The sequence below is a fragment of the Macaca thibetana genome, chromosome 2 (assembly GCF_024542745.1).
Source record: "Macaca thibetana thibetana isolate TM-01 chromosome 2, ASM2454274v1, whole genome shotgun sequence".
Classification (NCBI taxonomy): Eukaryota; Metazoa; Chordata; class Mammalia; order Primates; family Cercopithecidae; genus Macaca; species Macaca thibetana.
In genome coordinates, this window is record NC_065579.1 from 33626714 (window position 1) to 33651150 (window position 24437).

General features: G+C 36.8%; 1 protein-coding gene and 1 pseudogene across 9 annotated transcripts in view; one reads left to right on the forward strand and one right to left on the reverse strand.

Annotated features, from left to right (window-relative positions):
* The window catches only part of ATP2C1 (ATPase secretory pathway Ca2+ transporting 1), a 178846-nt gene that overhangs the window by 56983 nt on the left and 97426 nt on the right, over positions 1–24437 (forward strand). The window contains exons 1-2 of one of the 9 annotated variants that reach the window (XM_050777743.1): positions 21–87; positions 234–416. The exons of 5 other annotated variants lie outside the window; for them this stretch is intronic. In XM_050777743.1, the coding sequence (XP_050633700.1) occupies positions 411–416 (6 nt within the window). In that variant the 5' untranslated portion in view covers positions 21–87; positions 234–410. Of the gene's footprint in view, positions 1–20; positions 417–24437 lie in introns of those variants that run through there. 3 more of the 9 variants (XM_050777753.1, XM_050777751.1, XM_050777757.1) reach the window with 3 other exon arrangements.
* On the reverse strand, positions 20710–21294 carry LOC126947663 (cysteine and glycine-rich protein 2-like; annotated as a pseudogene).

A 24437-nucleotide genomic window follows, 5' to 3' on the forward strand; every position in this document is an offset into this window, starting at 1 on the left:
TTTCTAGAAACTTCCAGGTTCTGAAGGAAGGGGAGGTTCGGGGATCCCCTGGTTGGGGGGACATCTCTAGGGCGCCGCCCCGCTGGCGTGAGCTGGGGACGTTGCGGGCACACGATGGGGCGGGTGCGGGATCTTGGCGCGGGGCGGGGGGGCTCCCGAGATAGCGGCTGGGCGGGGAACTCCTTTCTCAGCCTCTCTCTCGTCAGCGCCGCTTCTCCTGGTTTCTCTTGCAGATGCTGCTGCTAGGGGTGGTGGGAGCAGCCGTGGGACGCGTGGCCGGGAGCGGGGGTGACAGCCTGGGATTCCGGGGGCTTCTCTTCCTTGTCCTCCTCTTCTCTCTATTCCCAGTGTGGCCGTGGCTGACACTAAAGACTTTGTAGCCATCAACCCGAGTGCAGTTTCGATGGAAAATGAAGGTAAAGGCCCCTGGCCGACCGGTTGCAACGCGGAGTTGAGGGTGTGGTGGTTTGCTTTTAAGTTGACTTTGTTTTTCCACCTTTTTATTTTAGTGAGCTTTTTTATTTACTGTGTGTGTGAAGTGTCCAAGGATTTGCTTACTTAGGGTATCCAGCTTTTATTTTGGTAACATAGGGCATTTGAGAGATTGGGGTTCTGTGGGTGACTGAGCTTGATTCAGCTTTCTTGAGGAATTCCTGCTTTCTTCAGCTTAGGGAATGGGAGGAAAGTTTTCATTTCAGATAGCGTCTATGTATGTTTAAATAGCTATTTGAAAGGAATTACCCGAGGGGAAGTAGAAATGGGGGACAAGGGGATGGGCTGCATCTTTGTATATTGGCGTTTCAAGCCTCGATGTGGCAGGATTCATTTATAAGAAAGCAAGCCATGTTTTATTATCTCTAGCACTGGGGGAAAAAGCTCATTGTTTTTCAATTCACATACACACACACACACACACAAACAACAAAACAAAAACCTGTGAATTTAATGAAATGTTATGAGGCGAGTGCTTTTCTTAAAGTTCCACCCTATTTCAAAACATCATTTAGGAGGTTGACAGCGGAACCTGTTTGTTCACTGTACACTTTGGACACATTAGATCGTCATTCACATGTTACATGATCCCTTTGGCCTCGTTAAAATATTTAATGCTTTTCCTGCACAGCACTGATTATTTTTAAAATTGTCGAACAACTGTGAATAAGTGATTTTTTTTTTCCCCTCCTGAAACAACACTTATTCTTTGGACTGACTTCTGACTTGTGCATGATCATTTTTTTTCTTCTGCCTTTAACCGGGCTGCAGAATACTATAAAAGATACTTAACAAATGACAGGTTTTTCCTCTTCTGTAATTTGTTTTAAAAAATCTGTATCTGGTATAAAGGAACTGCAGTCTTGCTTGCTGGCTGCTTCTAATTTGTTTTTCCATTGTTGAGAATGTAAGCTTGATTGTCTTACTAGGACTGGTAATTTTGAAATGGATGTTTCTTATAGATGCAGTAATCAGTTTTGCTATCTGAGACCTCTGGGCTATGTAGGGAATATGATGAGAGTCATGATTATATTGTCCAATTTTACTCTGGATGGATAATTGGTGGAAGACATTTTCTGAAATACTAAAGTGTATAACTGCAGAGGAGTTATACTGTCTAATTGGGTCTTGAGAAACATTTGAAAGCAGTGATGTTTTTGGTGATAGGAAAATCACTTTTCTGAGTCTTTTTCCTCTCTAAGTTTATAGATTTAAGAAAGGCAAATCCATTCTGCGCGTGAGACAAAGAATGTTAAATGCATTCATATACTTGTTTCTTGGTAGAAACATCTTAAATAACTTCTAAAATTTAATGTATGTTTATGAGCTTGTTTTCAGAATGGTACCAGATTTAAGAGGATAGCCTAAAGTAGGTGGATTCTTTCATGTTGCTTTTGTTTCTTGATCTCTCAGGAAGAGGAGCATGAGTAATGAAGCCGATTCTCATTATCTACTGAAGTGGGAGGCGGTGGTTGTGAGATAGGAGCATGGTGCCTGCTTGTGTCTGTCTCTGTATTTTGTGGCCAAATATGAATTTTGTGTTTTCATAGTAAAAGATTATACAGTTCTTAAAAACGTGTGGGATTTTCTGTCCTGTTATTCTTGACCATCAAGAGACCATTTTTGTCAGTTTCCTCACTATCATAACATGTTTTTTTAATACATAAACAGTTTGAAGAAGAGCCTGTATATAGCCTAGAAATTTTCCAAAGTGATTGACCATATTAAACTACATAGATTGATACCTGTTCCTTTTTATTGTTCACTTGCCTTTTTATAGTTCTCATCCTTCTTTGATATGGTGTAGTATTAACAATTTGGAGGTGTGAAACAAAAGTGGATTCAAGTCTTGACTAACTTGTCTTGAACCACTTAAAGCTGTGTGATTTTAAGTAAATTACTTCACCTTTCTGAGCCGGTATTTCTTCATCTATAAATTGGAATTGATAATCTTTGACTCACAGAGTTGAGAGGCTTAAATGAGAAACCCTGTATAAATTATCTTGTGAGGGAGGAATGATAACGTTTAAGAGCTTGAGTTGTGGTGAAACCATGGAAACTGAGTTGAATGCTGGATTCGTTGCTTACCATTTATCTTTGTGCATATTAAAGTTTTCTGTGCTTCCCTTTCTTCATAAAATAAAGATAATGATAGAACCTACCTTATGAGGTTGTTGTAAACATTTCAAACAGTATCTGGCACATAGTAAGTGCTCACTAAATGTTAATTATAAATAGCCTAGCTGAATGTTTGATACATACTAATAGGCCACCTGGCTTTAATATTGTCATGACAGCTGAATGTTGGAAGGGGGAACAGTTGTGGCCAAAATACTCTGTATGAAGTTGTCATTGTTAGTTGAGGGTTGAGTGGAGTTAAGTAAGGAATTTTCTATGGCATTAGTGCTTTTAAGCCTACAGAAAAAGTTAGGGCTCTAGCAAGAAGCCAGGGTCCAGTATAGAAAGAGACAGGTTTGGAGTTGAAGCCTGACAGGTAATGTTTTCCTCCCCTAAAAAATCTGACAAGTTACTCGGCTTCTAAGCTTTCTCAGCCTCTATAAATGTTCTCATCAGTAAAGGAGACAATGCCCTCTTGCAAAGTTGGTGTAGGTAATAAATGAAGCCGCCAGAGCAATGTTTGACGTACAGTTAACTTGGATGAATTGAGTGATGCTGCTGTTCCCTAGTAACAGAATCCTCCAGTAGGTATGCAGGTAAGTTATATTTGTAGGTGTGAACAGTGTGGAATTGATAGTGGCTCCCTAGAGCATCAGCATGAAGGTTCTTAGATAGCTTACAGTGGTGTGGGGAGGAAATGGTTTCATCCATGTGTCGGTTCCTTCAGCAATGGTGGTATTTTTTTTGGCACTTCAGTTTCGATTCTTCTGGACCTTTTTCCCAGGGCCCATTTAAACTTTCTTAGCAAATCTTGACCAATTTTTAGCTGTAGACTCCAGGATGTTTCATGAACACTTTCTGCTTGTCACTAGGAACATTTAAAATGTTAATTTCCTGGAATTTTTGGACTACTTAACATTCAGTCGTGAGTTAGGATTTTATCCAGACCCTTTGGAATTTCTTTTTACATGTTTATCACAAATCTAAACAGATACCACTTAGGAATCTTGAGATGCACAAGTAAACAGCTCTTACCTGATTTTTAAAAGTTAATTGCATGTTTAAAGTGATAGCTTACTAGAAAAGATATTTCTAGCTGGAGAAGCTTGCAAATTAGTTTTTCCTTTCTTGTAATGGATTTATTTTTTGGAATAAATTTGGCCTTTCCCATAGAAAATTCAGTGTGACTTTAATACACATGAAACTTTAATATAGCCTTAAATGTTTGACTAGTGAATAGAAATGTAATAGTCTTCAGGATTTCAGGACGTGCTTAATTTAAGATTATAGACAGAGCTAATAGGTGTAGAGAACAATCCCCCAATCTTTTTCGTTTGAAAATGGATGTATTTATACTTTACTTTTGAAAGCAGTTTCTTAATTCAATTTCAAATTGTTAATCATCTAGGAATGTCTCAAGAAAAGATTGTGTTACTATAGTTGGAGAAGCTATAGGGAAAAAGGGATGAGAAGCCACCTTAATTTTATTCCTTTAACTGAAAATAGGAAACCAGGTTGTAAAAATATTTTATATCTTTGGGTGTGGGAAATATAGTTTATGTTGTTTGCAGTTTTGCCCATAAAATGATACTCTTAATTAGTACTTTGAAAAAGAGTTGAAACTAAAAGAGACTGTATGTATGACAACATTTTATAAACTGTCGTACTTTAAGCCAGAGGATGCTATATGCGGTAGCCTTCTGACAGTTGGATTCCAAATACTTGATTTGTCTTCACATTTTTGTCATTCATTTAAAGTCAGCAGAATTCAGGTCTGTTAACTCGAAGCATTATGAAACAAAATAGTTTCCTAGGGAACACACCCCTAGGGGCCCAGGACTGATTTTGGAGATCTTAGTTAGCCATGATCTGTTTTACAAGGTTAAATTTTGTTTTAAAGGTGCCAAGAACGCTGTGGCTTGATGGTAAAGTTAGTATGATTTTTAAATTACATTGTTGTTACATGTAGCATCTTAAGATATCTTAAGGATCAGTTCAAGAGGTCCCCTCACATTTACTTTGTTAAAACAGAAATTCTTTTTAATAATGGTTTCAGGCATCAGTTATGACAATGTTATCTTTATGCTTTTCATGTAGACAAATGTTGGTAAAAGGCAGTAAAGAGTGCATTCTGAGGTTAATGCTATCATTTCATGAAAGAAAGGATTTCTCAAAAAAAGAAGACTAAATTGATAATTTCCTGTTGGATGTGTATGACTGCAACTTGTATGCATTTGTTAATCCATTTGACCCTTGAACAATGTTGGGGTTGGGGTGCTGACCCACCATGCAGTCGAAAATCTGCAGGTAACTTTTAAATCTCTGAAAACTACTCCTAATAGTCTCTGCTGTTGCTTGGAAGCCTTACTGATAACATAAATAGTCGATTAACACATACTTTGTATGTTATATGTATTATATACTGTATTCTTACAATAAAGTAGAGAAAAAAACTTACCAAGAAAATTATGAGGAGGAGAAAATGTATTTATAATTCATTAAGTAGAAGTGGATCACTATAAAGGTCTTCATCCTCATTGTCTTCATATTGAGTAGGCTGAAGAAAAGGAGGAGTTGGTCTTGCTGTCTGGCGTGACAGAAGCAAATCTTGAGTATAAGTAGACCTTTACAGTTGAAACTCATGTTGTTAAAGAGTCAACTGTGTATCTTCTGTCTTCAGGCTTTAAGTTACTACAGACAAAGGTATAAATTGTAGAATTACAAATAAATTAAACCAACTGTGTTAATTTAGATTAGACTAAACTTGTGATGTGTTTAGAAAAAGTTTGAATGAAATGTTGAAAAGCTGTCCTAGGTTATAGACAGAAGACAGTAATAGTCGGGGTCAGAAGCATTATCTTAAGATGGCTGTAACTGAGTGTCTGATTCAATTTCTATCTCTGCTTTTTAAATTCTGCTATAGATATTAGAAATGTGTGAATTGGAATTATTTAATACACCTGTTTGTTATAATTGCTTTCTTAAGTTAAAGGCCTTTTGGTTTGACATTGGGTCATTTCATAAACGTGCCGACCTAAAATCATGTCCCTCAGAAGGAAATGCATTAATTTAGTATGACATCCTTTTCTTTTCTTTGTGTGTGTGTGTGTTTTTTTTTTTTTTGAGATGGAATCTCACTCTGTTACCTAGGCTGGAACACAGTAGCATCATTATAGCTCTTCAAAGCCCGAAACTCCTGGACTAATGTGATCTTCCTGCCTTAGCCTCCTGAGTAGCTGGGATTATAAGCCCACATCACTATACCCAGCTAATTTCTTAATTTTTTGTAAAGACAAGGTCTTGATTTATTGCCCAGGCTGGTCTTAAACTCCTGGACTCAAGCAGTCTTATTGCCTTGGCCTCCCAAATTGTTGGAATTGCAGGCATGAGCCACCATGCCCAACTTTAGAATGACATTCTTTATTCTTTTAGAAAGCTTTGAGATATTGATGCATCCTTATAGAAATTACTTCTGTTTATTTATTTACTTAAAACAGCTTGATAAAGTTGGAAAAAGCAAGACCCTAAATAATAAATATATTTGCCATCAGCCCTTTATAGGAAAACTCAGAAATAATAAGTGGAAGTATTTAGGAAGTTACTCATCAGACTTTTTTTTGAACATGTAAATGTGTTTTTTTGAAAATTTAAACACGCAGAGTAAAAATTAAAAGTTTTGGTTAAGTTGTGCATTTCAGAAATTTGTCTTGATTATGGTGTTTGGAAGTTAAAAAGGATAGAGCATCAGTACATTAGTACATAAACGTTCTGTTATTCTCTGCCTAAGGGCAAGATCCAACTTTGAACTAGGTCCTGGATTTCCTCTCATCTTAAATAGGAGTCTTTTTCATTTGTAGTATAAATACATTAGCCTTTTGATGCTGTGATTTTATTTGTATATGTTATATATGAGATTTATATATCTCTTTATATGCAGGCATTTCACTAGATTTTGTTTGGCCATCTATTTTAGTGTTTCCCTAGCAGCATGTTTGCTTTACCTGCCTTCATCTAGGTTTCTACATCAGCAGGGGTGGAAATATTAGTTGGTTTAATTAAGCTTTCTTTGGGAGTTGCACCTTACTTGCTCTGTTGAGTGTCAGTTCTACCTTCTTTTGAAGCAGGCAAAAGCAGTTCATGGCACAAATGCCAGAAATAGCATGCAAATCACTTTGTAATGGCATGCAAACTAATTTCTGCTGTGTCCTCTTAATGCTTGTGAGGGTTACTATTTACTTAAGAGTTAATATTTGGCTTATGAAACTACTATCAGATGAGAAATTCCAGCGTCCGTCCCCACCCCAGAGAAAGATGTGGTCATTGTGGACTGCTCTGAAGTCTGCCAGCCCTGTATCCTAAAAGTTGGTAGATCAGTTACTATATCTTGATATGTACCCCTAATTCATATGAGGGACCAAGAGAGATTAGTTACTCCTGATTTCTTCTGTTAGAAGATAAAGGGAGTTTGGTTTGTATCTATATTAGAGTCATGGGAATGAAGGGTAGGGATGGATGACGGAGATATTTTACTCCTAAGAAAAATCAGCAGGACTTGGACAGTGACTAGATACAGAGAATTAAGGGAATAGTTGAATCAGACATGACTGCAAGATATCATTTAGGTCAGTGAGGGTGCCATTGATTGTGGTTGAAGGAGTGAGTGGATTTAGGGGCTGGCTGAAGGGAGTATGTAGGTCAGACTGTCATGGTGTGAGGCTCAATATGGCTATGCATGGAGAGAGGTTTTAAATCAAGTACCATGTTTCAAAGTGAGCTCTTGAAGGCAGAGACCTCAATTTGTCCTTTACTCATCTTGAACAGAGTCTGGGACGTACCTATTGTCAATTGAATGAAAATGCTGACTTCTTCCTTCTAAGTGGTTCTCATTTCGGGATTATTTTGCCCCCAAGGGACATTCGGCAATGTTTAGAGAAATGTTGGGTTGCCACAACCCAAAGTATGCTACTGGCATCCAGTGTGTAGAGACCAGGGATGCTGGTAAGCATGCTACAATCCGTAAGACAGCATCTTCTACCTCCCCGCTGCCGCCCCCAAAATTGTCTAGCCCCAGATGTCAATGGTGCCAAGATTGAGAAACACTATTCTAACAAACGACAAGGAAGTTGACTCCTCTAAGCTTTGGTTTCCTCGCTTGTAAAGAGATGATGACTACTTCAGGTTTGTTAGAATTAGACAAGGCAGGGTGTGTACAAGTGCCTGGCATGAAAGAGCCGCTCAGCAAATGCTAATTTCCTTTACCTTCCTTGTTGAATAGATTTAGGGGAGTTACTTTTGGTCTTTTAACTGCTAATTTCAAGGCTACACACACACACACACACACACAATTTCTTTTCCTGAGAGGTGAGTGGGATGCCTAGGAAACATAGAGTAGCTTTTATAATCTTAATGCTTTTCTCTTGTTTTATCAAATTATGATTTTGATTATACTTTGGTTTGGGTTTGTACTATTTCAGGATTCAGTATTTAGTGTTCCCTTAGCAGTAGACAATGAAGTTAAACCCTTAATATAGATCAATGAAGTTAAGCCCTTAAATTGTACTTTTTAGCCTGTAAATACATTTTATGTATTATTTATTGCTCACAGAACTGTTATTGTTTGGAAGCAATTTTACTATTCTTTGAAATCAAGACCAAAATGTACTGAATTATTTCTCATGGAAAATGGTAGACCTCCTGTGTCTCTATTGCCTTTTTCCTTTTTATCCATTTATGATTCTAAGTAGACCTCTCCCTGAAGTCCAGAACTCTTCCTTAGATTTCCTTTTTAGGGTCTTCATTAGGTGGCTTTCTTTTGCTTGTCCTCAGGTGCCTTTTTACTTTATTTTGTAAGGTGCTGAATGTTCCCTCCAGTTTTTTCGGTGATGTTAGGGACAGGACCACCTATATTTTCATCTCTAATACCATTTCCTTAGTGATCTATTCCAGTCATAGCCTCAGTGTTTAAAGTCTCCTTACATGTACATAGTAGTGTGGCATTCTCATTTTTAGGGAGTCACTGGAATTTTTTGCTGCTATTTCTTTCCTTTTAGGAAAAAAACCAGTTTACTCTTACTATACGTTATTTTCTCCATCTATAGAATGGAATTACTGTAGGTAAATGTCCTTGAGTTCGGTAAACTATGTATTGGACTTAATGTACATTTTATTAATTGCAGATGGAATTTAGAAATAACATGCCTGTTTTTCATCTTTAAGATTATTTAAATATTCCATTTATTAGTTGGTTAGAAAAATTAGCTTTTGAGGAACACTATTTAAAAATGGAAAATAATAATAGAGTACATTTTGTGACAGCAAATAAATTATCGTTTAACTTAACCCTATAGGATTCAAAGTTGGTAGCTTTAAATGATGTTGAATTGTATTTGACCATCAACTGCTTTTACAGGCTTATGTGGCTCCCCATTGTACCTGTAGTTATTTAGGTCTGGAAGCACAGGGTGTTAAGAATGCCACCATAATGTCTTTTCATAAAGGTTTTGTTTGTCATAGCCTGTAAAATTAAGTTCACCAATTAGCTGCTTTATGAAATGAATGTCATTGGTCATGGTGGGGGAGATATTAGGAGAAGGTATAAAGGAGTCTAAAATAACTTTCTCTCCCTCCCTCACTTCTTTCCTTCTGCCTCTTCCTCCCCGCTTCCCTCCCCCTCCCCTCCCCTCCCCTCCCCCCCCTCCTCCCCTCCCCTCCCCTCCCCTCCCCTCCCCTCCCCCTGTCTTCTTTTATTGCTAATAAAATAATTGTTGCTCACTGAAGGCTTTAAAAAACACTAGTTGCATGCTTAATATAGGATGGCAACAGAATGGACTGGTTTAAAAAATATGTGAATGGTATGATACCCCTTTCCCCCATCCTTGTACTGAAGTTCTTTCAAATCTAGAATAATTTATAGAAACGGATGTATCAGTAGATGGAGTATTATGCCCAGTTTTTAATTTAATGATAAAAAAATGCCAGATTCTTTCCAAAGTGGCAGTATAATTCAGGTGTAGTTAACTGCTGGATGTAAATTCAGTTATAGTAGAAAGATTTACTTTCCTTTGAGAGGTTTTTCTAAAATCTTCTAAAATTATGTTGATTTTTAAAATTTGAAATAACTTTAGACTTACATAAAAGGTATAAAAATAGTACAAAGAGGTCCTGGATATCCTTTGCCCAGTTACTCCTAATGTTAACATCCTATATAACCATAGTATAATTATTAAAACCAGGACATTCACATTTATAAACTATCCTTTTTCTAGTTCAGGATCCAATTTGGGATCCTACCTTGCATTTAGTTATCATCATCTTAGTCTCCTCCTGCCTGTTAAGCTTTTCAGTTTTTTTTTTCCTCCTATCTTTTATAAATGTTACTGACACTTTTGCAGAGTGTACTGTTAGTTATTTTTTAGAGTGTTTCTCAATTTGGGGTTGTCAGATCTTTACCCATGATTAGCATGTCTTACGACGGGTGAAGTTAATGTGATCACTTGGTTAAGGCTGTGTCTGCCAGATTTCTTCATTGTAAAGTTACTGTTTTTCCTTTGTAATTAATAAATATTCATTTTAACCTTGTGGTTGTATAATAATCAGTAATTCCTTTGTAATTAATACTTTCCTCTAGTGGGGAGGTACTGCAAATATCCTGTGTCCCATCATACTTTTCATGGGCCAGTTTTGCAATATCCTGTGTTCTATTATACTGTACATGGGCCAGTTTTGCAATCTATCAGTGCTTCTTACTGGCAACACTTATTACTGCTTTGGTCTTTGCTTAATGGCGAGTTTTCTATTTCACTCATTCTTACTATATTTGGAATTCTACAATTAAGGAAGTACTGTCCCCTTTCCTTTATTTATTAATTATCCAATTAATTTATTTACATGACTTTGTGGATATTTTACTTTATGGGTTAAAATCCAGTATTTGTTGCTCAAGTCATTCTCTCTTTGGTTATTGAGGGCACTTGAAAATTTGTTCCTGTGTCCTTTCTACAGTACCCTCTCTCATTTTGTGAGCACTGATTTACTTTCTGATATCACATGATATTCTGAGTGTATCTTGTATTTTTCCTGCTTGCACGAGCCATGGAATCAACCATTTTTCCAGGGAGCTGAGTTCATTTTACTAGAGAATGATATCTAGAAACCAAGATCTGGGTGCCGGTTGTGCTCCTTGCTACTGGGTGTCATTGCTTCTAGGCTCTCTTAGTAGATAGAACTAGCAGTATATATGTTTAGTAACATGTATGAACACATATATTTTTATTTCCTTATCCATGGAAGTATATAAATTAAAAACTGCCAGTGATGATTCCAGTTCTGTTCTCCCACCATAGGGTCCATTTTGGTCTTTTTTCCTCTTCAGGCCTTTTCTCTTTCTTGTTACTTCCTTCTACAAAGGTGAGAAACTATTCTCAACCACAGTATATTGACTTACTTGTTTCATTGGAGTACACACAAACAAAAGTAGTTTTAGAATTACTAACCTATTCATTCCCTGGTGAGAAACACAGTTTTAAACTAGAGTACAATATTTGTCTTTAACTTTATAGTATATAGGCAAATTCTGTTTTCAGAAGTTACTTGGGTTGTTTTCATCCCTGCCTAAGGGTTATGTTAGTCATTTGTAATAAAATTAGATTCACTTGTTATTGTTTGTATGCTGTTTTAAGTTCCTCCTACATCCTGTTTCATCATAGCACAGTATCCCTCCCCCATTTATTTATGATAAAGATGTGTTCTTAAAAGGACTGGGTTTGCTTAAGGTTGGGTACAGCTGTAATTGCTTTGCAGGATAGCAGTTAAAGGACATGTGCTTTGGCAATCATTCTCTTGGGCTTGCTTGCCTGATTCCTCAGTCACAGCTCTGATTTCTACATCGCTTACATTTAGGAATTGATACCAGCTGTGGCCCCATAACTGTCAGTGCTTGAAATCATGCCTATTGACTAAATCTTATTTGTTCTGGATGCACAATTTTAGACCCAGAGCCACCTACAGTATTAATACTAATTCTCTTAAAGCTGTGGTAAATCATGAATTAAATTATTTTGTAAACCCTGTCCTTTACTGGGTTTTTCTTTTTCAAGATAGAATCACTTACCACAAAATTTATCAGTTTAAAATATATAATTCAGTGGCTTTTAGTATAGTCACAAAGTGGTATATTGATATAATTCCAGAACATTTTTATCACCCCAAAAAGAAACCTCTTACCCATTAGCAGTCACTTCCCATTCTCCCCTTTTGCCAGCCCCTGGTAACCACTAATGTACTTTGTCTTTATGGATATGCCTGTTTTGGGCATTTCATATAAATGGAATCATACAATATGTGACTTTTTATGTCTTCCTCTAGCATGGGTTAGTACTTCATTTCTTTTTGCGATGGAATAATATTCTATTGTATGGATATACACATTTTGTTCATCAGTTTCTACTTTTTGTCAAAAAATAACACTATTGTGAGCATTCATGTATGGGTTTTTGTGTGAACATGTTTTCAGTTTTTTCAGGTGTATACTTAGGAGTAGAAGTGCTGGGTCATGGTAATTCTATCTTTAATTTATTGTGTAACTGCCATAGTTGTTGAACCATTTTTTCATTCCCACTAGCAGTGTATGAGGATTCCATTTGATTAATTTCTCCACATCCTCTTCAACACTTTGCTGTTTTTTTTTTTTTCATTGCATCCTAGGGGGTGTGAAGTGGTTTCACATTGTAGTTTTGATTTGCGTTTCCCAAATGACTAATGATGTCATTACGCATGGATTTTCATGCAAGAGGATGAAGGTGGGCTGTTATCTCACAGCATACGCAAAAATCATTTCTGCACTCTGACTTCTAATCTGTTGGTTTATAAGTCTTTGCTGATCCAAGTATCACAATGTTTGATTACTGCAGATTTTGTGATAAGTTAGTTTTGAAACTAGGAAGTGTGATGTGCTTATTGGTTATTTGTATATCTTTGGAGAAATGTCTGTTCAGATCTTTTGACCATTATGTAATTTGGTTATTTACTTTTTTATTGTTGAGTTGTAAGACTTCTTTACATATATACGTGTGTGTATACACACACACACACACACATATATTTATTCTGGATACTGGATAGGAATATATTCTATAGTTGTACCAGTATACAAAGACGTTTACCTAAGAGTGTTCACTGCAGCAATGTTTATAAGATAATTTTCAGAGATATGGTTTGTAAATATTTCTCCCATTCTGTGGATTGCCTGTTCACTTTCTGAATGGTGTCCTCTACATCAGAAACTTTTAAAATTGTGATGAAGTCTGATTTATATATGTTTTTCTTTTATTGTTTGTGCTTTATATATCTAGGAAACCATTGCCTGATTCAATGTGATGAAGATTATAAGAATTTTATAGTTTAACTCTCATGCTTGATCCATTTTGAGTTCATTTTTGCATATGATGTGACATAAGGGCCCACCTTCATTCTTTTGCATGGAATATCCAGTTATCCCAATACTATTTGTTAAAAAGACTATTCTTTCTCCATTGAATGTCTTGGCACCCTTGTCAAAAGTCAGTTGACCATAAATTATGGGTTTATTTCTAGACTCTCTATTCTGTTGGTTTATATGTCTTCGCTGATGTAAGTACATAATGTTTTGGTTACTGTAGGTTTTGTAGTAAGTTAATTTTGAAACTGGAAGTGTGAGACCTTTAACAGTGTTTGTCTTTCTTTCTCTCTCTTTTTTTTTTTCAGATTGTTTTGTCTATTCTGGGTCCCTTGCATTTCCATATGAATTTTAGAATCAGTTTGTCCATTTCTGTTAAAAAGGCAGTTGGAATTTTCATAAGCATTGCCTTGAATTGTCCTTTACTTTGAGAATATAATATTCTTACATAGGTACAAACATAAGACTTTTTGAGTACTGTGTTTGGGTGTGACCTTATTCTAGATAACAAGCATTTCACAGAAATAGATAAAAGGCCAAAAGATACATGAAAAGATGTTCAACCTCAGTCATGGAGAAATGCAAATTAAAAACAAAATTATAATTTTTCACTTGTCAGATTGGCAAAGATTAGAGTGTAGTGATGACTAGTCTTGGCTAAATTGTGGAGAAAATAGAAGTTTCTGAATTTGAAGTTTTTGACACAGTCCCTTTGGAGATCAGTAGCGGTAGCTATCAGAATAAAAAATATGCACAACCAAAAGTTTCACTTTCAGGAATGTATTCTGTACCTGTACTTGCACAAATATGTCAAGAAATTTGTACAGGATGTTTACTGCAGCAACATTTGTCATAGCAAAAGACAGGAGTCAGCCTAAATGTCATCAAGAGGACTAGTTAAAATTGAAGTACTACATATAATGAAATGCCCTGTGAGCCATTAAAAAGAATGGGGCAGGTTAGTTATGTAAGGTGACATAGAGTCCAAGATGTATTGAATGACAGAATTTGTTATTGTGTGGTTCTATTAGTAATTAAAAAAAAAAAAAAAACACCACCACCAGAAATACTTATATACACACCTGTATAGAAAACGGCTGGCAGTATACACAGAAATAGTTAGCAGAGGTTACTTCTGGACAGTAGGACTGGAAATCTCATTAAATCCTTTCTCATTACTTGACTTTTTTTTAAAACAATGAGCAGGTTTTTATTTTCTGAAAAATCATTAAGAATGACTTAGTAGTGTAAGTAAAATTAGAATTAATACTACTCTTTAGGAATAAGATATTTGTTTTTTTCTGTCAGTTTGATTGTTTTGTGGTAATCTCTGTTGGTCTGCAGAGCAGTTTGATTGTTTTGTATGTAATCTCTGTTGGTCTCCAGAGGTAAATGCATTTTATTGTGATTTTTATTGCTATATGGAAAATGGATTACAATTAGTTCTTGGGTACAAATAAATAATAGCATTTAGAACCACATTTTTCATTTCTATTTATTATAAGTATGGGAGAAAAATATGATTTATCTTTTAAGAGTTGTGATTGTGCTAGTTTTTAATTCATCAAATGAAGAATATTTAAGAATATTTACTTCTTTAAGTACAAATAATATTTAAGAATACTTAAGTGCATTGAAGCCTGATTATGCCACTGTTCTTTGGGTTCATGCTCTGGAACTTAAGGTTCAGTGAAGAAGGTAACCATTTCACATTATCTCCCTTAACAGAGGTTACTGATACATTTTCAGAAACCTTAGTACCACAGGCAGTAAGGAGGCAGTGAGATCCCTCTGCATTTTGCCAGACCATTCCTAGAATTCTTAAGGTGAGGGGACCAGCTTCCCACCCCATATAAAAATGGCACCAACATCTCTCCTAGAAACTTTATGGTGATTGGAAACTTATCTGTTGATGCTGGTTCTGTCTTTAGGGAGAATGTCATGTTTCATGTAACATATTTTAAAATATTTGAAGGTGCCTGTCATATCTTTTATTTATTTAGAAATCTTTATTGAAATCCAATTAATGGTCAGGTACTGCCCTTCATACTTCTCTAGACCGAATATTCCTAATTCCTTCCACTGATCATCTTAAGACCTCATTTCCGAAATGTCACCATAGTATGGCATGCTTAGTAGCAGGCTCTAATGATGCCCTAAACTGAATATAGACTTCTCAAGGTGTGTTTGGATTGTTGTAAAATATTCTAGGCTCATTGACTTCGTTGGACTAAAAAGCTGTCTTTCTCATAATGCAGTTTAGGATAATGTTTACCTTTTTAGCAATAGGTTTACACTGAGAATGCTTTTACAGCTCTTTAAATGATGTGTGAGGTCAACTTACCCATGTGTTTGCGTGAATTATTACTGTAGAGCCTTAGCATCTGGTATGTTAGTAGTTGGTTTTTCAGTATAATAGTAGGTTTTATATATAATATATATTTATATTTATTGTCAATAGAGTTAGGGTCTCACTATGTTGCCCAGGTTGGTCTTGAACTCCTGGGTGCAAGTGATCCTGCTGCCTTGGCCTCTTAAAGTGCTGGGATTACAGGCATGACCCACGGCACCCAGCCAGTAGTAGATTTTTACATTTATCTCTAATAAGTATACGTATGCTTTTGTAAATGTTGAGATGGTGGTATATTGCCTCTTCTCGTTGATTCTGCCTGATAATCACTTGTTAGAATTTTGTTTTGATTATGAGGCAAGGTGGCTATCCCTCTCCAGCCTTGAGTTAATGTCATCTTGGATAAGTATGCTATTCAGTATTTACCTGAGTTGTTGATAAAATATTAACAGAATAGAGCCTTGTGTCATACCTGGTGGTACTGAGTAATACTACTGGCTCACCTATCAGAAATTATGCAGTCTGCCTGTGTATTTTCATGTGACAGTGTTTATAAAATGTCTTGTTGGCATCAGAAAACTGTACCGCCTTATTCTACTTAAGACATGCTGTTTTTAAATGACTGTTTTCTCTTTTTCGAAAGTTAAAATCTGCTGTATTTATTTAAGATTTTTTGGTGTGTGTATGGGGGAAGAGGGGAGGTTATTTAAGATTTTTTGGTGTGTGTATGGGGGAAGAGGGGAGGTGGAAGGATGAAAAGATTCTTTGCACGAAGGTTGCTTTTGGTTAAAAAGAAGCTGTGTTCTTAGATCTTAAGTCTAGTCTCACTGTACTAAAATTAGTCCTCTAAACTGGATTTACTTTGGAATTTTTGGATTACGTTGACTAATTTAAATATTGTACAATAGTTAAGAAGGAGGGCTTTTGGAGTTACACAATGGTTCAGTTCCTGGCCATATCACTTACTAGTTTTGTTAGTTTCTTTTTATGTTGGGCACATTACTTCTTTAATCTTTAATTTCCCTATGTAAAAAAATAGTAAAAATAATGCCCCCTTCAGAGCGTTTTCCGAGGATTAAATGAAGTATTAGAAATAAAGCACTCAGCATCGACACTCGTACTTAGCAGCTTAAAGGGCAAGCCTGCTCTTTCCCTCCTCCTCCTTATACTCTTCTTCCTATTGTGTTTCCTTCAACTGCTACTGTGATAACATATAAATGACTAAATGTGAAATCAGTAGAGTTTTAGACTTTTTTTTAAACTCAAAGCTTCGAAATAAAAACACCCTATTTCTTGCAGATCCTTTAAGGATAAATAGTTGATCTTTTAAAATGAAAGTGCCCTGTGAAAGTTTCATAGCTAGACATTTTTGTTCTTCAGTTTAAGGCTTAAGCCATATAGGGTTTTTTGTTTGTTTGCTTGTTTTAACTAGTCAAGTGCATTTCAGTGAGAAGGGGGAAAGAGTAGAATAAGGCGTAGGATCTGTAACTGACTGTGAACAATCAATTGAGATAACTCAACTACCTTCAGACCAGCCAAGCCCTATAGTTTCACAAGGAAAAATTCATTCAGATTACTAACTCATGTTCAATTACTTTTGGCTATTTTGTGTTCAGTAATACAATTTTGGGGTGTCTTTGTCTTTTTTAGGGGGCAAGGAAATGGGGTCTTGGTATTTTGCCCAGGTTGGGCTTGAACTCTTGATCCTCTGCTTTAGCCTCCTAAGTAGAGGGTGTCTTTGTTTAATAAAAGGATTGGAACTTGAAGCAAGGAATTAAAAACATAGATATGAATTACTGATATATGTTAGGCAAGTAGTTGTGTAGGAGTGACTAACTTGCTTGACTAAGATTTTGATTGCCCATCCCTTTTACATTCTACCTCCCTACCCCATAGCATACCTTGAGCACAGAAAACATGGGGAACATGACCAATAGAAGAAGCCCAATTATTTGTGAACAAGTATGAGAACCATCTGGATATTCTGCAGTTGTTATAATACAGAGCAAATAGAGCATTAGCACTTACGGGAAAACAGTAGGATTGTTGAATCTTCTTGACTTGTTTGTTGCTTTGGATGACAGGAGGGTTCCCTCCTACCTCTTAGTAAAGATTGGGAAAGAAAAGGGTTAATTGTGAACTTACTGGGATTAATTCATTGTTTTTTTTTTTTTCTTTTTTTCTCCCCTTGAGACAGCGTCTCACGTTGTTGCCCAGGCTGGAGTGCAATGGTGTGATCTTGGCTCACTGCAACCTCCGCCTCCTGGGTTCAAGCGATTCTCCTGCCTCAGCCTTCCAAGTAGCTAGGATTAAAGGTGCCTGCTACTATGCTCAGCTAATTGTTGTATTTTTAGTAGAGACAGGGTTTTACCATGTTGGCCAGGCTGGTCTTGAACTCCTGACCTCAAGTGATCCACCCGCCTTGGCCTCCCAAAATGCTGGAATTATAGGTATGAGCCCCTGCGCCCGGCCTAGTTCATTCTTAATGATAAGAATGTACAGTTTTTGTTTAGGGATATAGTGTTGGTTGAAAAAATTAGGGAAAAAGTCTAGTTACTTAGTTTTTCATTTATCCTTTTATTTAACAGTTACTGAGTACCAGCTATATGCCAGGCATGGTCAGTCTTGGTTTGTGTGACCTGCAATTCTTGTAGCTATTGAGTTTATAGTGTAGCTGAGGGGAAAAGACATGTCTGGAGGAGCAGTGATAGCTAAGTGGTAGGGGACTGGGTGTGAGTAATTGGTTCAGGGTTGTCATAAGACATCACAAAAATGCTCATAGAAGGAATGAGGCCTAAAAGCTTAGTGTAGGGTATGGAGTGTGCAGGCTGCACTTGGCTCTTGCTTGCAGAAATGTGCTACAAGCATTTCAGGCCAAGGGACTTGGTGGTAGACCTCCCCTACATATGCCACTTCAGTAGTGTGGTTTTAGATTTTATATTTAGCCATTTATATTTAGCCTGAGGCGTTCTGAGTCAGTCCAGATCCACTGTCACTAAATAAATGGGTTATGTATCTTAATAATAGAGGATTCGCCATCCTTATATGTGAAGGGCAGCATTACTGGGACATGTAAAGCAAACTTATTTGTGACAACAGAATATTTAAGTATAGTTAATAAATAGGATTCTTATAGTCTTCTATTAGGTAACATTCCTTTTAGAGATCCTCATGGAGTATGAGTGTTTAAAGTGAGGTGGAGGCCAGGCACAGTGGCTCACGCCTGTAATCCTAGCACTTTGGGAGGCTGAGGTGGGTGGACTGCCTGAGCTCAGGAGTTTGAGACCAGCTTGGGCAACACGGTGAGACCCTGTCTCTACTAAAATAAAAAAATTAGCTGGGCATGGCGGCGTGTGCCTGTAATCCCAGCTATTCAGGAGGCTGAGACAGAAGAATTGCTTCAATCTGGGAGGCAGAGGTTGCAGTGACAGAGATCACGCCATTGCACTCCAGCCTGGGTGACAGAACAAGATTCCATCTCAAAAAATAAAAATAAATAAAAAAATAAAGTGAGGTGGAAACTATGATTTCCTTGGAGGATGGGTCCAAAAGGTGATTGATTAGTAGGGTTAAAGATGAAATTTGTGCTTACATTTATATATATATATATATATTTGTATGTATTTTCTTCTTCTTTTTTTTCTCTTCAAAGCCTTTGTGTATTGCTGCAGTACCAATTTCTTTTACCTTAGCGGGGAAACAGCTGGTACCATTGCAGGCAGAATTCAAGTTCCCTGATTAATGAAGTGGAGGACTGTTTGAATCTTTAATGTCTTACCTTTATGTGTAACTTGACCCCTCAGTTCTCTTTTGTTATTGTTTTTTTATTCAGCCACTCGACAGCTCAATTTTTCTTTTTCTTTTTCTTTTTTTATTCAGCCTTCAGTTCTCTTTATCTTTTTATTGTCCAAAAACCACACAAATGGTGTTTTCTTGCTCTCTTTTCTTACTCATGTCGAGGGTTGGTTTTTCTAAACATAGCTTTTGTAAGTCAATGTGTACTGACTGATTTCACTTCCCTGATTGTATCCTTAAAGCAGCTAAGGTCATTGGTTACCAGAAATGAAGTACACACAAGTCCCTGACTTGTGATGGTTTGACTTAGGATTTTTCAACTTAACAATGGTGTGAAAACAATACACATTCAGTAGAAACTGTACTTCTGTTTTTCACTTTCACTACAGTATTATTTATTAAATAGTGAGATAGTCAACACTTTATAAAATAGGTTTCGTATTAGATTATGTTGCATAACTTTAGGCTAATGTAAGTGTTCTGAGTGTGTTTAAGATAGGCTATGCTAAGCTATGATGTTCGCTTCGGTAGGTTAGGTGTATGAAATGCATCTTTGACTTGTCACTTTCAACTTGTGATGGATTTATTGGGATATTATCCCATTGTAGTTCAGGAGAATAGTGGATTCTATGAAGATAAACTTAACTACCAGGTAAAAGACATTTCTTTTTTTAAAAAAGCAGATTAATACTATGTGAACACCTTTGGATTTGTTTTATCTAAGTAAGACTTTAGATTTTGTTGTATTATAGATGGTTTGCAATTGTGTTTAACACATAACATTTGGGAATGAATGCCAGAGTATTATTTCTGAATCTTGCTTACATGGTAGTGTGTGCTAAAAATTAAGATGTAACACTTTTGCTTTTATTTTACCTCAACATTTAAAAACACTACTAAAACTTGGGATCAGGTGAAAACTTTTTTTTTTCTTGCAAAAATATTCTCTTAAAAATATTGTGGTAAAGGGATCTCTCCTCTTAATGAATTTTAAAGTATACATTATTGTTGGCTATAGGTAAAGTGTTGTACAGCAGCTCTCTGGTGCTTATTCATCTTGCCTGACTGAAACTTCATGACCTTTGATTAGCTACTCTCCATTTCCCCTTCTCCCAGGCTCTGCTAACCATCATTCCACTCTTTGATTTTTATGAATTTGTATTATTTTAGATACCTCATGTAAGTGGAGTTATGCAGTCATTTGTATTTTGTGACTGGCTTATTTCACTTAGCCTGGTGTCCTCAAGATTCATCCATGTTGTGACATTTTGTAGAATATCTCCTTTTTTTTTTTTCCAAGCTGAGGTTTTATTTAAAGTGTAGAAGAAATGGTTCCCAAAAAATGCTGGCGAATAAAGCAAAAGGAGAAGATACAGTGCTCTCTTCCTACGAGTTAGCCAGCCTATCCGAGTACAGGGTAATATATAGTACTTAATGCTGGTAGAATTTTGCAGTAGTTTAGAAAGACTATCTGTGCCTAGATTATGAAGAGATTCTCAGTGTGTGATACTTGGTTCTGGGTTTACACCTTACTGGGCATGAACAAGAGCCCTGCTCCTTGGCCATAGCCAAATCCCTTGGGTCCACAGTTCTTTGCATAGCACCCTTTACAATAGATTTCACCTTCTTTTTCAGTCAGAGTGTTGATTCAAGACTCTTCCAACACTTTGCCATCGGAAACAGTTTTTGTACCAGGGCTTTCCAGCTCCAATTACCTTCTCGGCAGCATGTACGGAATCCCCACATCTGGAACACTTCTCAGAACCTCTGTATTTCTGAGCAAATTTAGAAGTCTTTGGATTTGTTGTAGGCATGTGAGGCTGAACACTCTGGCTTGATGCCCAGGCTCTCACCAGGGTCCATGTTAAGTGTGCCAGCGCCCTGGCCGTAAACTGTAGCCTTTTGGCCCATGCTTCTTTCCATAGCAGGATTTGCAGTAGATCTCTTCATCGTGAATTGCCACTGTCGTGCTATCTAAATTATTTCTGCAAACCATGCATAGAAAGCAATATGGGTAGAAGCGCCTGCTGTTACACTGCACCTCTTCTGCATGGTAAACGGCCCTCCCGCAGACCCCGCACTTACTTCCAGCTCTCCACGCAGGCATTTTAAGTCGGAGGCAGGAGCACGCATCGCGGGCAGAGATAGCGAGGCTGGACTGGAGGGAGTGTCCAGGGAGTCCGAGATCCCTAGAATTTCTTTCTTTCTTTTTTTTTTTGTTGAGACAGAATTTTGCTCTTTTCGCCTAGGCTAGAGTGCAATGGCACGATCTCAGCTCAGTACAACCTCCGCCTCCCAGGTTCAAGTGATTCTCCTGCCTCAGCCTCTGGAGTAGTTGGGATTATAGACACCCACTACTACACCCAGCTAATTTTTGTAGTAGAGAAGGAGTTAACCAGGCTGTTGTCGAACTCCTGAACGCAGGTGATCCGCCTGCTTCGGCCTCCCAAAGTTCTGGGATTACAGGCATGAGCCACCACGCCCAGCCTAGAGTTTCTTTTTTAAGGCTACATAGTATTCCATTGGACATACATTCCACATTTTAAAAATCCTTTCATCTGTTGGTGGACATTAGGTTTCTGCACCTATCACTATCACATTGTGAATAGTGTTGTGAACATTGGAGTGGTAATATCCCTTTGCGATCCTGATTTCATTCTTTTGGATAAATACCCAAAAGGGGGACTCCTGGAATATATAGTAGTTCTGTTTTTAAATTTTTGAGGAACCTTCATACTTTTTTCCATAGTGGCTGCACCATTTTGCGTTCCCACCAACAGGATTCCAATTTCTTCACATCCTCACCAACAGTAGTTGTGTAGTGTTTTGTTTTGGTTTTTTGATAATGGTTATCCTTATAGGTGTGAGGTAATATTGTGTTGTGGTTTTGATTTGCATTTCCCTAATGGTTAATGATGAGCATGTTTTCTTTCTTTTTTTTTTTTTTTAAATTTTATTTTTATTTTTTTAAATTTATTTATTATTATTATACTTTAAGTTGTAGGGTACATGTGCATAACGTACAGGTTTGTTACATATGTATACTTGTGCCATGTTGCTGTGCTGCACCCATCAACTCGTCATTTACATCAGGTATAACTCCCAATGCAATCCCTCCCCCCTACCCCCTCCCCATGATAGGCCCCGGTGTGTGATTTCATGTGCTTACTGCCCATTTGTATATCTTTGGAGAAATGTCTGTTGATGTCCTTAGCACATTTTTAATTTGAGTTATTTGTGTTTTTTTTTACTGTTGAATTATAGGAGTTCTTTATATATTTGGAGACTAGCCCCTTGTCAGATACATGTTTGCAAATATTTTCTCATTCTGTAGGTTGCCTTTTTACTCTGCTGGTCGTTTCTTTTGCTGTGTAGAAGCTTTTTAGTTTGATGTAGTCCCACGTGTTTATTTTTGTTTTGGTTGCGTATGCTTTTGGTGTTAAATCCTTGAGATAATTGCTGACACCAGTGTCACGAAGCTTTTCCTGTATGTTTTCTTCTAGGAGTTTTAGTTTCATGTCTTAGGTTTATTAAATCATTTTTAGTTGATTTTTGTGTATGGTTTAAGAAAAGGACCCACTGTTTTTTTTTTTTTTTTTTTAGGTTTTTGCTTGTAGATACGAAGTTTTCCTGATGCCATTCCTTTCCTCATTGTATATTCTTGGCATTCTTGTTGACGGTCAGTTGACCATATATGTGTGGCCTTATTTCTAGGATCTCTTTTTGTGTGCTTGCGGCTCTATATGTCTGTCTTTATGCCAGTACCATACTGTTTAGATTATGGTAGCTTTGTAATATTAATATATTTTGAAATCAGGGTATGGTGCCTGCAGCTTTGTTCTTTTACAAGATTGATTTGGCTATTTATGGTCTTTTGTGGTTCCATATGAGTTTCAGAATTAAATTGTTTTTCTATTTCTATAAAAATACCACTGGAATTTTGATCACGATTGCACAGAATTTATAGATCATTTTGGATAATATGGACATTTAAAAGTATTAAGTCTTAACAATCCATGAACGTAGGTGTTTCTGTTTTTGTGTGTCTCTTGTTTAATTTCATTCATCATTGTTTTGTAGTTTTCAATAAACAAACCTCTCACCTCATTTAAGTTTATTCCTAGGTAATTTTTTTTCTATTATAAATGAGATTGTTTTCCTAATGTTCTTTTTAGATAGCTTGTTAGTGTATAGCAACATTACTGATTTTTGTATGTTGATTTTGTATCCTGCTACTTTACTTAATTTGTTTATTAGTTCTAATGGTTTCTTAAAGATGGAATCTTGAGAGTTTTCTTTCTTTTTTTTTTTTTTTCCAATACGGAGTCTCATACAGTCGCTCAGGCTGGAGTACAGTGGCGCAATCTTGGATCACTGCAACCTCCGCCTCCCAGGTTCAAGTGATTCTCCTGCCTCAGCCTCCCAAGTAGCTGGGATTGTAGGCGCCTGCCACCACGCCTGGCTAACTTTTGTATTTTTAGTAGAGATGGGGTTTCACCACGTTGGCCAGGTTGGTCTTGAGCTCTAGACTTCGAGTGATCCCCCCACCTCGGCTTCCCAAAGTGCTGGGATTATAGGCAGGAGCCACTGTGCCTGGCCCAAAAGGGACAATTTTACTACTTCCTTTCTGATTTGGATGTATATTTTTAAAAATATATTTTATTAAGCATTTAATTTATTGATTAATTGCTTTGGCTAGGATTTCCAGTACTATGTTGAATTGAAGTAGTGGGAGTGGGCATCCTTGCTTTTTTCCTGATCTTTCAGGAAAAGTTTCCGTTTTTTGCTATTGAATATAGTGTTGGCTGTGGGCTTTTCATATACAGTGTTTATTATGTTACTTTTTATTCCTAGTTTGTAGAGAGTTTTTATAATGAAAGGGTGTTGATTTTTGTTAGATGCTTTTTCTGCATCTATTGAGATGATCATGTGATTTTTATCTTTGATTCTGTTAATGTTGTATATCATATTAATACATTTTTTATATGTTGAATCATCATTGCATCACAGGGATAAATCACACTAAGTCATGGTGTAGGCTGCTTGTAATGAATTGTTGGATTTGGTTTGCTAGTATTTTGAGGGTTTGCATTTATCTTCATCAGGGATATTGGCCTGTTGTTTTCATTTGGAAGTGTTTTACCCTTTTCAATTTTTTGAAAGTGTTTAAGAAGGATTGGGGTTAATTCTTCAAATGCTTGGTAGAATTCACCAGTGAAGCCATAGGATCTTGGGCTTTCTTGTGTTGAG